The sequence below is a fragment of the Oncorhynchus mykiss genome, chromosome 17 (genome assembly GCF_057628025.1).
Source record: "Oncorhynchus mykiss isolate SJ-2025 chromosome 17, ASM5762802v1, whole genome shotgun sequence".
NCBI classification, from domain to species: domain Eukaryota; kingdom Metazoa; phylum Chordata; class Actinopteri; order Salmoniformes; family Salmonidae; genus Oncorhynchus; species Oncorhynchus mykiss.
In genome coordinates this window covers 940,580-953,805 of record NC_143038.1, presented here as the reverse complement: position 1 = coordinate 953,805, position 13,226 = coordinate 940,580, and the positions used below count along the sequence as shown (strand labels likewise).

General features: G+C 43.0%; 1 protein-coding gene across 1 annotated transcript; it reads left to right on the top strand.

The window, feature by feature from the left end:
* The first annotated feature begins 1,727 nt into the window (after window positions 1–1,727).
* cxcl12b (chemokine CXCL12b) lies at window positions 1,728–11,716 on the top strand. The gene is given in 4 exon segments (NM_001281409.1): window positions 1,728–1,794; window positions 5,295–5,412; window positions 9,814–9,897; window positions 11,686–11,716. Coding segments are annotated over 4 exon segments (300 nt in total).
* Window positions 11,717–13,226: the final 1,510 nt, after the last annotated feature.

Genomic DNA, 13,226 nt, shown 5'->3' with positions numbered 1-13,226 from the left:
TTCTCTAACTACACAATCTACTGTTTTACTGCATGGTGGCCAAGTAGACCTAGACTGGTTAAACCACACTGAATGCTGTGCTCACCATTGTTTCACTTTACGTCAATCTGGTTTAACCAGGCTATGTAGACCTACCTTTCACTGACACCCACAGCTTTGTCAGACGTCTGGCTCTGGCAAGACCTCCAGTTTAGATACAGTGTGGTAATAGCCAATTATAAGGAAATGTGCACACACACTCTCTTTCACTCTCACTCACTCTCTCTCCCTCTCTCCCTCTCTCCCTCTCTCCCTCTCTCCCTCAATTCAATTCAACGGGCTTTATTGGCATGGGAAACATATGTTAACATTGCCAAAGCAAGTGAAATAGATAATAAATAAAAGTGAAATCAACACTATATTTCTCTCTGTTTTGCAAACACACACTCACACACACACACACACACACACACATACACACACATCTGTGTCCCGTTAGATTGCGCCTCACTAGTAGTTCCCTTTTTTTAGCCCTCATGGAAAGTTAGTTTTATCAGAAGGTTCCAGATAATTGCTTTGGGAACCAGTGAGTACAGAAAATACATCTGTTTCTCAATTGGTTATTTCTTCATTTATTCCCCACCTGTTACTTGAAGCATTTATTTAGTTATTACTGCATATCATCACATCTTAATGTCCCTCTAAAGTACAACCATTTTTGTTTTGTTTGTAATGTCATTTTTGGCTGCTTTTTACATCCTCTCGATTTGATCATTATAAGAGTTTTTCCTGGCAACATGACCTGACCAGAGGAAATGATGTGTCCTAGTTAGCCTATAACTAGTATTTAATTATTATTATTATTATTTTCCTGACCAGTTTTTCCTGACCACGTACAGTATCCTGACCAGGAGAAACACTGATAAAAGGCCAGCCAGAGAGACAGATGACTGGGAAGACACGGGCCAGCCAGAGAGATAGATGACTGGGAAGACGGGCCAGCCAGAGAGATAGATGACTGGGAGGACACAGGCCAGCCAGAGACAGATTACTGGGAAGACACAGGCAAGCCAGAGACAGATGACTGGGAAGACACAGGCCAGCCAGAGAGACAGATGACTGGGAAGACACAGGCCAGCCAGAGAGGTGGGGGAGCAGGCAGTGTCCCTGTAAACAATAACACTCCAGCCATTCAGCTGTAATAGGAACAATATTAGGCTAGCAGCAGGGAGCTCAGGCTCTCCAAATAGACTGACTGACAGGCCCAGAGAGAGTGGGAAAAGAGGGGGGAAAATGGAGAGAGGGGGTAGTTTGGGAGTTTGGGAAAAGAAAGGTGAAGGAGGGAAAGTGAAAGGAGGGAGAGAAAAAGAGACAGAAAGCAAAAGAGAGGAGACCTGAGAGAGAGAAGGAAAACGAGACGTAAAGAGAGACATTGCGAGAAAGAGAATGAAAGTAATAGAAAGAGAATTTCTTCTTGATTGTCAGCCAGCACATTTACAATCAAGAAAGTCTCTGCCTTTCATATAGCCAGTGCAGCTCACCCCCCCACCCCCCCTGCCTCCTCCTGAGAAATTAGGAGCCTCCCTCCTCTCTCTCTCTCCTCCCTCTCTCTCTCCCTCAGCCTCCGAGCTTTAACAGTGTGTAGAGAGGAGCTGACAGTCAGTCTACACTGAGCCCTGCTGGATAGTAGCTGTGAGAAGCTGAGCCCTGAGCCTCTTGTAACTCCATCCTACTACATACAGCCCACCATGGATGTCAAAGTACTGGCTGTGTTGGCCCTACTGGCTGTGGCCATGGATGTACCTCCCTCTACGGGTGAGTTGGTCTGGGGATGGTTCATCTGTCTGGGCATGTCTTCTACACTCTTAGAAGAAAAGGTGCCATCTCAAACATAAAAGGGATAATCCTTTGAAGAACCCTTTTTTGGTTCCAGGTAGAACCCTTTTGCTTCCAGGAAGAACCCTTTTGAGATCCATGTAGAACCCTTTACACAGAGGGTTCTACATGGAACCCAAAATAGTTCTACCTGGAACCAAAAAGGGTTCTACCTGGAACCAATATGTGTTATCTCATGGGGACAGTCGAAGAACCCTTTTGGAACCCTTTTTTAAAGACTGTTAGTGTGTTCTTTCTAGTGTTTTATCTATCTTTATTTATCTATCTCTTTATTTGAGTCATTTTAGTAACTTAGCAAAGAGAGACTTTATGTATGTGTTCTAGAATGTCTGGGGATGTGATTTGTTTTAGAAAAGGAGGACGTTTTGGTGGTTGTGGAGGTTGTCTTGATATTTTTGTTGAATTTGAATAGGTGTTGTTAGAATAGATGTGGTTGTGGAGGTTGTCTTGATATTTTTGTTGAATTTGATTAGGTGTTGTTAGAATAGATGTGGTTGTGACATTTGGCTGGTGTTGCTGAGAGAAGGGATACCCAGCAGAACAACTTGTGGTTATGAGTTGTGGTTGTGGAGGTTGTCTTTTGGCTCCTTGATGTTTGACTGGTTTTGGTAAAATAGGTAAGTGATTGTTGTGATGTGATGGGGATGTTATACTCAAACTGGTTGCATTTGTTGAATTGTTGTTGTTTGTATAGTTGGATTGTAAGTAGATAGTTATTTGGATTCTTCTGGAAATGTCTAGGTTTGTATTGACTTTGGCCATTATTTATGTATCTTCTCAGTTGCCTTCTGTTGTAAAACTTTTAACGTTTGCTTTTAACACTTTGATATTCCAACCACTTTAATTCCTCAAATCTTACATCTTAACGGCATACAAATGAGCATTTAAAACTATTTGTCAAATAAAGAAAGAAAGATCTTACGATTTATAGGATGATGGGTCAGGGAGTCAGTGTCCCAAATGACTAAGTCTCCCCCATACCAATATCACAGCAATGACCCTCCACCTTATCAGGCTCTATTATCATGCTAATACTGGGTCATTATGCATACTGCTTACAGCACCCGGCCACAAGTGAGCATCTAGCTACAACCTTTGCTTCCCAAATAGAACCCTATTCCCTTATACGGCACACTACATTTGACCAGGGCCCACAGGGAAACCCATAGGGCTCTGGTCAGAAGAAGTGCACAAAATAGGCAATAGGGTTCCATTTGGGCTTTAGTTAGTTTCTTTCACAACCCGCCTTGTTTAGCCCCTAATTAGTTTCTAGTTAAAAGAAAGCAACAAAAAAAGCAGATAAATATACAAGTTACCCCCTCCATCACCCCGGCCATCCTGTCGTCTTTAATATGCAGTCAGGGTCTCCCTGGCTAGGGGTAGTAACAACATGCTTAGCATAACACAGCAGAGGTTGAGCTAACTTCAATTCAACTCTTCTCTCGGATTTCTCTCTCTCCTGTTGTTGTTTATTTTGCAGTGTTTTAATGTGATCGCGGTTTAATCCCACAGTCAAACAAGGGGGCCGTTTGTACTCCGTTTAAGATGTAAGATTCGAGAAATGAAAAGAATGTAAATATCAAAGTGTTTTAAAGGAAACAGAGAGAGTCCTTCGTGAAGGTTTTACAACCACAAGGCAACTGGAGAAGAGACATGTATATATGTTTAGCCAATGGACCTCTTCCCATCTTCAAAGAAAAACGAATAAAAATCATTGTTGGAAACAGGTTATCAAGAATGTCACGTTTCATGTTAATCTTGTGTGATATTTCCAGCAGGGTTTCCCCTCTGAAATCCCTGAATCTAAGAACATTTCAGGCAAAAGCCAGAGTATGTGCTATTGAGTAAAAAGATTCTTAGTTTCGGGAACCAGTAGGAACCAGGGGTGATATGCAATCATTCGAAGAATGTAGCCTACTTCTTAAAGGGACTCTTTTGATAAGAATCTAAGCTTTGTGCTCTTGGAGCTTTGAGAAAGGAGGAAAACATTGGGAGCCCCAGTGGAGTAGAACGATAAGGACTCTTCTGGGATAGAGTGCTGTGTCGTGAATGTTCATAGTGAAAAGGCAGTATGACGGTGGATGGGACAATGAGCGCTGGTTTGACAGTCTCTCTCTGTGTGTGTGTGTGTGTGTGTGTGTGTGTGTGTGTGTGTGTGTGTGTGTGTGTGTGTGTGTGTGTGTGTGTGTGTGTGTGTGTGTGTGTGTGTGTGTGTGTGTGTGTGTGTGTGTGTGTGTGGGCATGTGCGTAGGCATGTGTGTATGTGTGCGTGCATACGCTTGTGTGCGTGTGTGTGGCAGACTAATCTCTTTTTAATTGCCTTGCATTTGGAACTAAAGGCAGGTAAATTTATACTTTCTCATGCATTGTCCGGGTTAAATACAGTAGTTTGTACTTGGTGGGAATGTGTGTTGATTATTTGAGGTATGTATTTAAATGCTGTTTTGTCTTAACAGTATTTTATTTGAAATGTATAAATAACTGATAACAGTTTGATTGAAATATTTAAATGACATGCATTTTCCTCTCAGAGCTTTCAAAGTGGTATTTGACCCTGAACAACAGAGTCAAGTAATCGTCTTCAAATGCTTCTTTTTGCTAGTTTTATCTAAAGTGTAGTTTTCTGTCATGCTCAGCAGGCCAGTTGAAAGTCCGGGACTTTTCCCCCAGCTTTGTACACAGATTTAACAGAAATACTGGGGTTTACCCCAGTGAATGTGAAGATGATTAACAACAGGTAAAAGTAGAGTAGTGTTGAGTGTGTACCGTGAAAGTTTGGTGAGAGTGTGTGTGAGCTATTTATGAGACCTGGTTGTAACACTGCGTAAACCAATCTCACACACCACTGACTAGGAGCTGTTGCTGTCATGGAGTAACAGTGAAGATGGATTTAATCCCCAATGTCCAGCTGCAACAGAAATCTGTCTTCTACTTTATCCTGTTTGTTCTTACAAGCTCTAATATGAAATGAACAAATTCCTCCCAGTTTGGGACTAAAGTCAGCTAAATGTACTGTATACTTTCCCATGCAGTGTCGGGGTTAGAGACAGTAGTTTAAACATATTTGTTCCAAGTACTCTGATATGAAATGAACAAATTCATCCTCGTTTCCTGCCTGCAGTGATTGTGAGTTGTTGCATTTTGGAGGCGTTGAGTCTCATGTTGTTGGTTCAGCTCTAACTATCATCATGCGTTGTGAGCTGGGATTTGGTTGTTTTAGTTTTAAGACATAGAAATGGTCGGAGCTCACGTTCTCTCAGTGTCCGGTACCTGGCACCTGGTACAGTATCTTACTATGTTTGTGGTTGTTTTAGTTTTAAGACATAGAAATGGTCGGAGCTCACGTTCTCTCAGTGTCTGGTACCTGGTACCTGGTACCTGGTACAGTATCTTACTATGTTTGTGGTTGTTGTTTTCAGCTAAGCCCATCAGCCTGGTAGAGAGGTGCTGGTGTCGCTCCACTCTGAACACCGTCCCTCAGAGGAGCATCAGAGAGCTCAAGTTCCTTCACACACCCAACTGCCCTTTCCAAGTCATGTGAGTAACCTGCTGGTGCATTATGGGATGCTTTTTAACCCTGATTTTGGGTTGTGTTTTAGAAGACTTACAGCTAAGTTCCTTAGCTTGTCATGTGAAAAACCTTCCACACCCCTCATAAGAACAACTAGATCGCTGTAGTGCTTCTCCCAAAAAGTCAATGTTTTCATTACAAGGCTGGGGAGTAACAGGGACGTTTTGTAGGAGACAACCCCATGTTCTCCTCAGCCCTGCACTACACTGCACAGATAAGAAAATACTATGGTGGCCAACACTGGACATCCCACACAGCGCACACAGTGTTGCTGCTCACAGAAGGGGAAGCTATTCATTATTTTTAGACAGACTTTTCCTGGAGATAAACCAGAACTACACAGGCCCAGTGAAGCAGTGGTAAGCAACCCTGGTCTGAGACAGCTGCATGTTGAGTGTGTGAGTTAGCTTCGCTTCCCGGGCTCAGCACTGAAGCACCTGATTCAACTTATCAACTAATCGTCAAGGCTGTTGTTGAATCAGGTGTTTGTTTCAGGGCTGGACAGACACCTATCAATGCCACGGTCCATGTTGCTCTACGGGACCACTGCAATGTAGTTTAACCAGAGGTGGAAGAGGAAGCGACTCATCCCACTCCCTCGTTTTTTTCTTGTTCATATATAGTCAATGAACTAAGCAGACCAGACCCAGCTGCTAATGCATTGGTGCCTATGGGAGAGCCATCCCTTAAGCAGACTGATGTGACATCTTCATTTATCTACCATCTTTACTTTAACACAGCACAAGCCTGCATGGCTGAAACCAGAAGGACCTTGGCCTGATACGTCTAGTCAAGTAGGGATACACTAGCCTGGTTCCAGATCTGTTTGTGCTGTCTTACCAACTCCTATTATCAGCTGCTACAGCAAAACTAACTTGGTTCTAGATCTGTTTGTGCTATCTTACCAACTCCTATTATCAGCTGCTACAGCGAAACTAACTTGGTTCTAGATCTGTTTGGGTGGTCTTGCCAACTCCTATAGTCATCTCCTAGGGCAAAACCTGTTCAGAAAAGCCTGATTCAGCCCAGTAAGGCCCCTCTGTTAATAAGATCCCATGTGGATTCTAATGGCGCTTAACTTTGGGTCCCATTCCATTCTGCTAAGCATCAGTCCCATATTGTCAGGTTTTAATGATTGCAGTTGGAGGACCACAGTGGAGGGAAAGACAGAGAGAAAGCGCGCTAGAGAGAGAGAGAAAGCGAGAGAAAGAGAGAGAGAGAGAGAGAGAGAGAGAGAGAGAGAGAGAGAGAGAAAGCGAGAGAGAAAGCGAGAGAAAGCGAGAGAGAAAGCGAGAGAAAGCAAGAGAGAGAGAGTGGAGAAAAGAGATGCAGTTACTATGGCTCTCCCCAAATGGAAAGAGATGTTTAGATTAGAACAACACGATAAATGGCCAGGAGAGGAGAAAGGAAGCTGACAGAGGAGTGTCTCTCTCCAAGCTAGCTCTAGGGGGGATTTTAGTCTTGTTAAGGAATCAATCATTAGGGGTCAATGTGATGACCTTTATGTTGCAGCTGACCCTCTCTATCCTTCTTTCTTTTATTCCCTGCGCTCACCAGCCGCCCACATTTAGTGTAATTTAAATGGCCTGGAACACATTAAGCCAAAATGCTTTGCCTATTTGTAACCTATAGAAACCAGGTGGCCAGAGCCAAAAAGCCAGAGGGGTTTGGGGGGTTGGGAAGGGGCATTAGGGGGTTAACTCATGGCAAGGGGTCAGTAAGGATACAAATCTGGTCAGGACCCACAATCATCAAGAGATACACACATTTGCACACACAGGCATTAAAGAACACACATACGCCACCAAAAGCTTCCCCTTTTCCCTCTTATTCCCTCCAAAGCCCATCCTAAAGTTATTTATGACTGAGCAGCAGGGGAGAGAGGGGCAGAGAGCTCGCATCTCTTCTGATATATCTATTGTCCTTGGATGAAAGACAACAGGGGTAACACTACACCCCCCTCACCCCCTCCATCCCTCCCTACACGCCCCTGTCTCCTCCTGCTTGTTGGCATTAGCTTGCTGTGAAGTAATTACTACCTACTGGGTTAGAAGCTCCAGACTCCCAGAGCCGCGAATTCCAACAGAGTCAATCAGACGCTAGATAGTCCAGACGCACGCACGCACGCACACACACACACACACACACACACACACACACACACACACACACACACACACACACACACACACACACACACACACACACACACACACACACACACACACACACCCTAGAGGGATAAACCTAAACCAGGAGAAACATCAAAACAAAACAGTAAAATGGATTAGCTGCACTAAATATATAAAAGAGGACAGGATGGGGGTTGGAGGGAGGGAGGAAGGGGGTATCCTAGAGATAAACAAACAGGGAATCCAGTTACCGGCTTTTATTTATCTGAACGATTGGGATGTTGGTTTTGGGGGGGATTTGAAGGGGTTTGATGCGCTTGAGCTGTTCTTTCATCTTATTGGGGTAAGGGTAGTAGGTAGGCCATTTGGTCAATTGAAGAGGTTGGTGTTAAATAGGGATGGAGAGTTTGGGGGAGGTGAAATTGAATCAGAAAAGCGGTAAAGGAGTGATGAAGGAGAGAATCAGAGGTGGAGAGGAATGTGTCTAATTTACAGGGCTGTGAGAGGAAGAGAAGGAGGGAGAGAAGGAGGGAGGGAGGGGAGGTGGTGAGGCGCTACCTGAGTTGTTAACTCTCAAACACGACCTTTTGACACAGAAGTGTTAGAACCATATGTTTGGGGAAGGAGGGGAGGAGAGGAGAGAGTGCTGACACACACACACAAACACACACACACACACACACACACACACACACACACACACACACACACACACACACACACACACACACACACACACACACACACACACACACACACACACACACACACACACACACACTAGCCCGTCTCCCCCTAAAGCTCATGGATCAGAAACACTCACAGAGGTGTCCGATCTCGGGACAAATGCCCCTCTCTCAAGTCGACACTCAAGTCAACCCTCTATCAACACACTACAGTCCGCTACAGGTGAACCACTTACTCCCACATACACCCCACAGTCTGTAAATCCCAGGCTAAATGGCCTGACATCAAAACCTCCTTATTGATGGTACCACCGGCTTAACAAAGAGATCAGTGTTACCATGCTTTATTATCACTGCAACAGCTGTCTAAGTGGAAGGAGAGAGATGGGATTTTCCACCTGTGGCAGGTGGTGGGGGGACTTGATGTGATTGAATGCATTGTGATTCTTACAACTGGCGCAAAGCATGTTTTGTGGGTTAAAATATGCTGTGAATACACGTTTTAATAATTGTTATTCTTACAACTTGTTCATAATATGTTTGTTCTTCTTAAAAATATATGTTTGGGATTTTAATAAAGTGTTGATTGTTCACTGGCATATGTGTCTTGCAAATGTCCCTGGAAATTAGCGACATATAAATAAACTTGATAAATATAATTTGGGTCAAATAACTTATTTTTCCAGATGCATTATGTTACTGTTGACTTTGCAGCCTTATATCATATAGAGTGATGTTTGTTTTGTGTGAACAGTCCAGTCCAGTACAGTAGTTGGTTTAAAGGAAAGTGAACTTCATTTATCTTAATGTGTTTGTTTATTTTGACCCTGAATGAGCAGATAGACGATATCGAAATGATGGAACACATTTACTTTTAGATTACAGTACACAGAGTTCATCGGATGTCTCTTCAATCTTCAGATACATGAATTATACAGACTAGATTTCAGTAACCTATAAAAACTGTGTCAAACAGAAATTAATGGCTTCAAAAACATTACCTCAAATGTAACCCTTTGGAAATGTTTTTATTTTTTATAAATCAAATATATAAGATTACACACTGTATCTGAGTCTATAAAGACAGACTGGTCCAACTGAAATAGTTGCATTCAGAATGCTTAGTTCAAAAGAAACCTATAAATGATCTATATTTATTTATCTATGTATATCATTTAAGTGTCATAAAAACGTGCCACTCGTTCTATTCAACTCGCTACTCCAAGGCCCACGAGTCTCATTACAGTTTGACCGAAACACGGCCACAGTTCACCCTAGTTGACGCCACGTATCAGGCATGTGTGTTACTGTGTGTTACAGCTACACAGCACACTATCCCTGGATGTTCACCAGAGTGAGAAGACGCTAGGCCAGTTCATGAGAGCTTACTGGACTTTTTTTTCGGATCATTCCATCCTTGAATCAGATAAGAAAACAGAGAAAGTGGATGCTCGGAGAACACTGAAGTGAGTCTCTGCCTAATTCACGTTCTCTCTCTCTCTCTCTCTCCCTCCCTTCATCCCTCCCTCCATCCCTCTCCCGGTCACAGTGCCAAGCTGAAGAACAACAGGGAGGTGTGCATTAACCCCGAGACCAAATGGCTGCAGACGTACCTGAAGAATGCCATTAACAAGTAAGGAGAAACCTTACTTCCCTCTTTGACAAGTAAGAGCTGATCGCAGGGTAGCCTGGTCCCACATCTGCTTGTGCTTACTTGCCGACTCTTATTATTGTCACGCCAAACCATAGGAGTTGGCAAGACAACACAAACAGATCTGGGACCAGGCTAGTTCGCTGGTAACAGTGAGAGACACGGAATGAAATGCGCTGCTGTTTTCATCTGCAAAATCCAAATGAAATGGGAGAAATGGGACTGCTTAAGTACAGTAACAACAGTTAAGTGTGATTTTATGGCCACCTGTCCACATAGCATTCTGAAATCGCTCATTTATCGGTATGATTAGAACTGTTGCTATGTGTGTGTCTCATTAAAAGAGATGAAAATGACTGGTGTTTCTGGGTGCTTGTTTCTCATTATGCGTGCTAGCTACTCAGATGGCTACTGAGATGTGAATTAAAGACTGGGAAAGAAGGCTTTCTGCTCATGCCTTGCAATCCCTCTGATAATTTAAGCGTGGCATTCGGAGCATTCCAGGTCTTTCAGTAAACAATCAGAATGTATCTGGGAAATCAGGGACGGAGTAGAATGTCATGACATCACTTTTTTCTATTTTTTTATTACAGATTTATTACCTAAAACTTTTGGCCCAAAAAACAGGTGTTACTTTCACAATTGAACTAACTTCGTTAATTTCATGGCTAAAAGACAGCAGTTTATGTATAAATAAACAAATATGTGTAAATTGAAGGCACTTTCACAAAATGATCAGGACTAATTTGTCTACAAATAGTAAAATTCATTCCACTAAGGGAAAATAATTCCACTAGGTTTTACACCCAAGGAGTAAACTGTAAAAACCTACAATAAACAATAACAGACACACTATACAGAATATTATAATGAATCTAAATGTGTTAAAATGTGTGTTAAATGTGCATTCCTCATTCCTCTGGTGATCGTTTTCACCAACCATGCAAAATGTCTGCCTCTTAAAACGCCTATAGTAAATACATCTATAATGGAGGAACATTTTACCACAAATTAGGCATTTTCTTGCTGTTTAGTTCCCAATGTGGCATCTTTACAAAAGATTGCATTTGCTCAAAATAGCGAGCTAAAAAAACTGTGTACAAATCTTTCTAAGACAATGCATATCCAGATGATCTTTATGAAGGCTTGAGTATATATGCTCTCGTAGAACTGTATCATGTTTATAAGTCCAGTCTGACAGACAAACCAACTATATTATTACACAACTACAGTAGATACTGGAGGTCTATGTGACATGTTACACACTTAGAGAAAAAGGTGCATCTAGAACCTAAAATGGTTCTTTGGCTGTTCCCATAGGAGAACCCTTTGAAGAACCAGTTTTGGTTCCAGTTAGAACCCTTTTGATTCCATGTAGAACCCGTTTGGGTTCCATGTAGAACCCGTTTGGGTTCCATGTAGGACCCATTTGTTTTTATTTATTTATTTATTTGTATAAAAAAATTAGGGGGCATGTAGGACCCTTTCCACAGAGGGTTCCACATGGAACCAAGTATGTTATCCTATGGGGACAGCCAAAGTACCCTTTTGGAACCCTTTTACTAAGAAAGCATGTTTCAAAACCCTGCATGATGCAGAACATAGCATCAATATAACTATGAGCACCGTACTAAGTATTTACCATAAAATGACATTAGGGCCCAGAGTTGTTCCTAATCAGGTGATGTCAAGTGGCCACACGGAAAAATGAAGTTACACCCATGAATCCTCTTCAACCAGTGTCTTATTCCTCTCTTTCTGTCTCTCCAGGGTGAAGAAGTCCAGAAGACGTGCTCAGTAAAGGAGACACCATCCTGACCGGCTTGCAGTGCCCCAGTCCCAGGCCAGCTCTCCTCCTCCACTACTCAGATATGTAACTCTATAGCTACACGTCTCTGCTCTGGAACACTCTGGAACGCTCTGGAACATTCTGGAACGCTTGCAAAACCAGCACTTCACCGCCAGACCGACCATGATGCCTTGCTGCTGCTGCTGTCCCCCCGCAGCCACCCTGCCCCCCACGCTGCAGATACCTCTCCTCACGCTGTTAGCACCAAGTGCATATACCTAATTATATCGGAATGTGTGAGTACGTGTGTAAAGAGTGTGTGAGCACAGTGTGTTTTATTTGGTGTGGTTGTTCTTAGTGTGTGTGTGTGTGTGTGTGTGTGTGTCTGAACTGAGTGTGTCTGAACTGAGTGTGTAAGTGTACGTCTGTATATAAAGTATTTTTCCTACTTTTATAAGAGGCAGTAAAGGGACATTTAAAGTTTTTACACCCGGTTCACCGTCTCAAATGTGCTCAGCAAGGGCTTGTGGGTATCACCAGGGGTGGGCTCTGACTGAGGGGTCATAGGATAGGAACAGGAATGAGCCGTCCAATGGCTTGAGCCCACTCTGTAAGAGGCGACCAATCAGGGCTGGTCAAACATTCATAACAGGGGAAATAGATAGTCACCCTTAACTGATCCAAGGTCAGATGTTGTTGAATCCCTGATGGTTAAGTCTAGGATGGTAGGGAAGGAAATCTTAGATCTGTGGTTAGGGGCAACTTCTGTGTCAAGCCTTAACAAGCATTCCAGTCTAGCCAAGACAATGGAGATCCTCAAACGATAACAAAGGACATGCATTGATTCAGGTGTTTCAACTCTGGGGATCAGAAGACATTAGTTTGAACTGATACATAACTTTTCAGGAAGCGAGGCTGTGCACTGAATCACATGGAGTTTCCATTCACCAGAACAGACCAGTGAAGATCCGAATCAGACGATGCGTACAGGCCGGCGGTTTCTAACCTCCCCTCGGGGACCACCAGGCGTTTCACAATTTAGTTGTAGCCCAGAACTAACTCACCTGATTCACCTATTCAAGGCTGGTTAGTTGACAAGTTGAATCAGGTGTGCTAGCTGTGGAATAGATCAAATACATGGAACGACTGGGGGACCTCGAGGAGAGGTTTGAAAACCCCTGCTGTAATGAAGGGGAAGTTATCTGCTGTAATAAAGGGGAGGTTATCTGCTGTAATACAAGCCGACAGCCTTTATTGGAGGCAGACAATTCTGTATTACAGTTGAGTCCTGTGCCGAACAGGAAAGCCCACACAATTAGAAGTAACTTAAGCAACTCAGCAAAAGCCAAGGGTTGTAAGAACGATGGCCTTGTAGGATAAGATTGTAATGCAAAACAGGGATAAAACTCCATATCAATGCAGCTTTTTATACAGTTTGTGTGAATGTAATGTTGTTTGTTGCTATAGTCTAGGCTGTAAAGGCATTGAATGAGACACCAAGTCATTTTTCAACAACACAAGC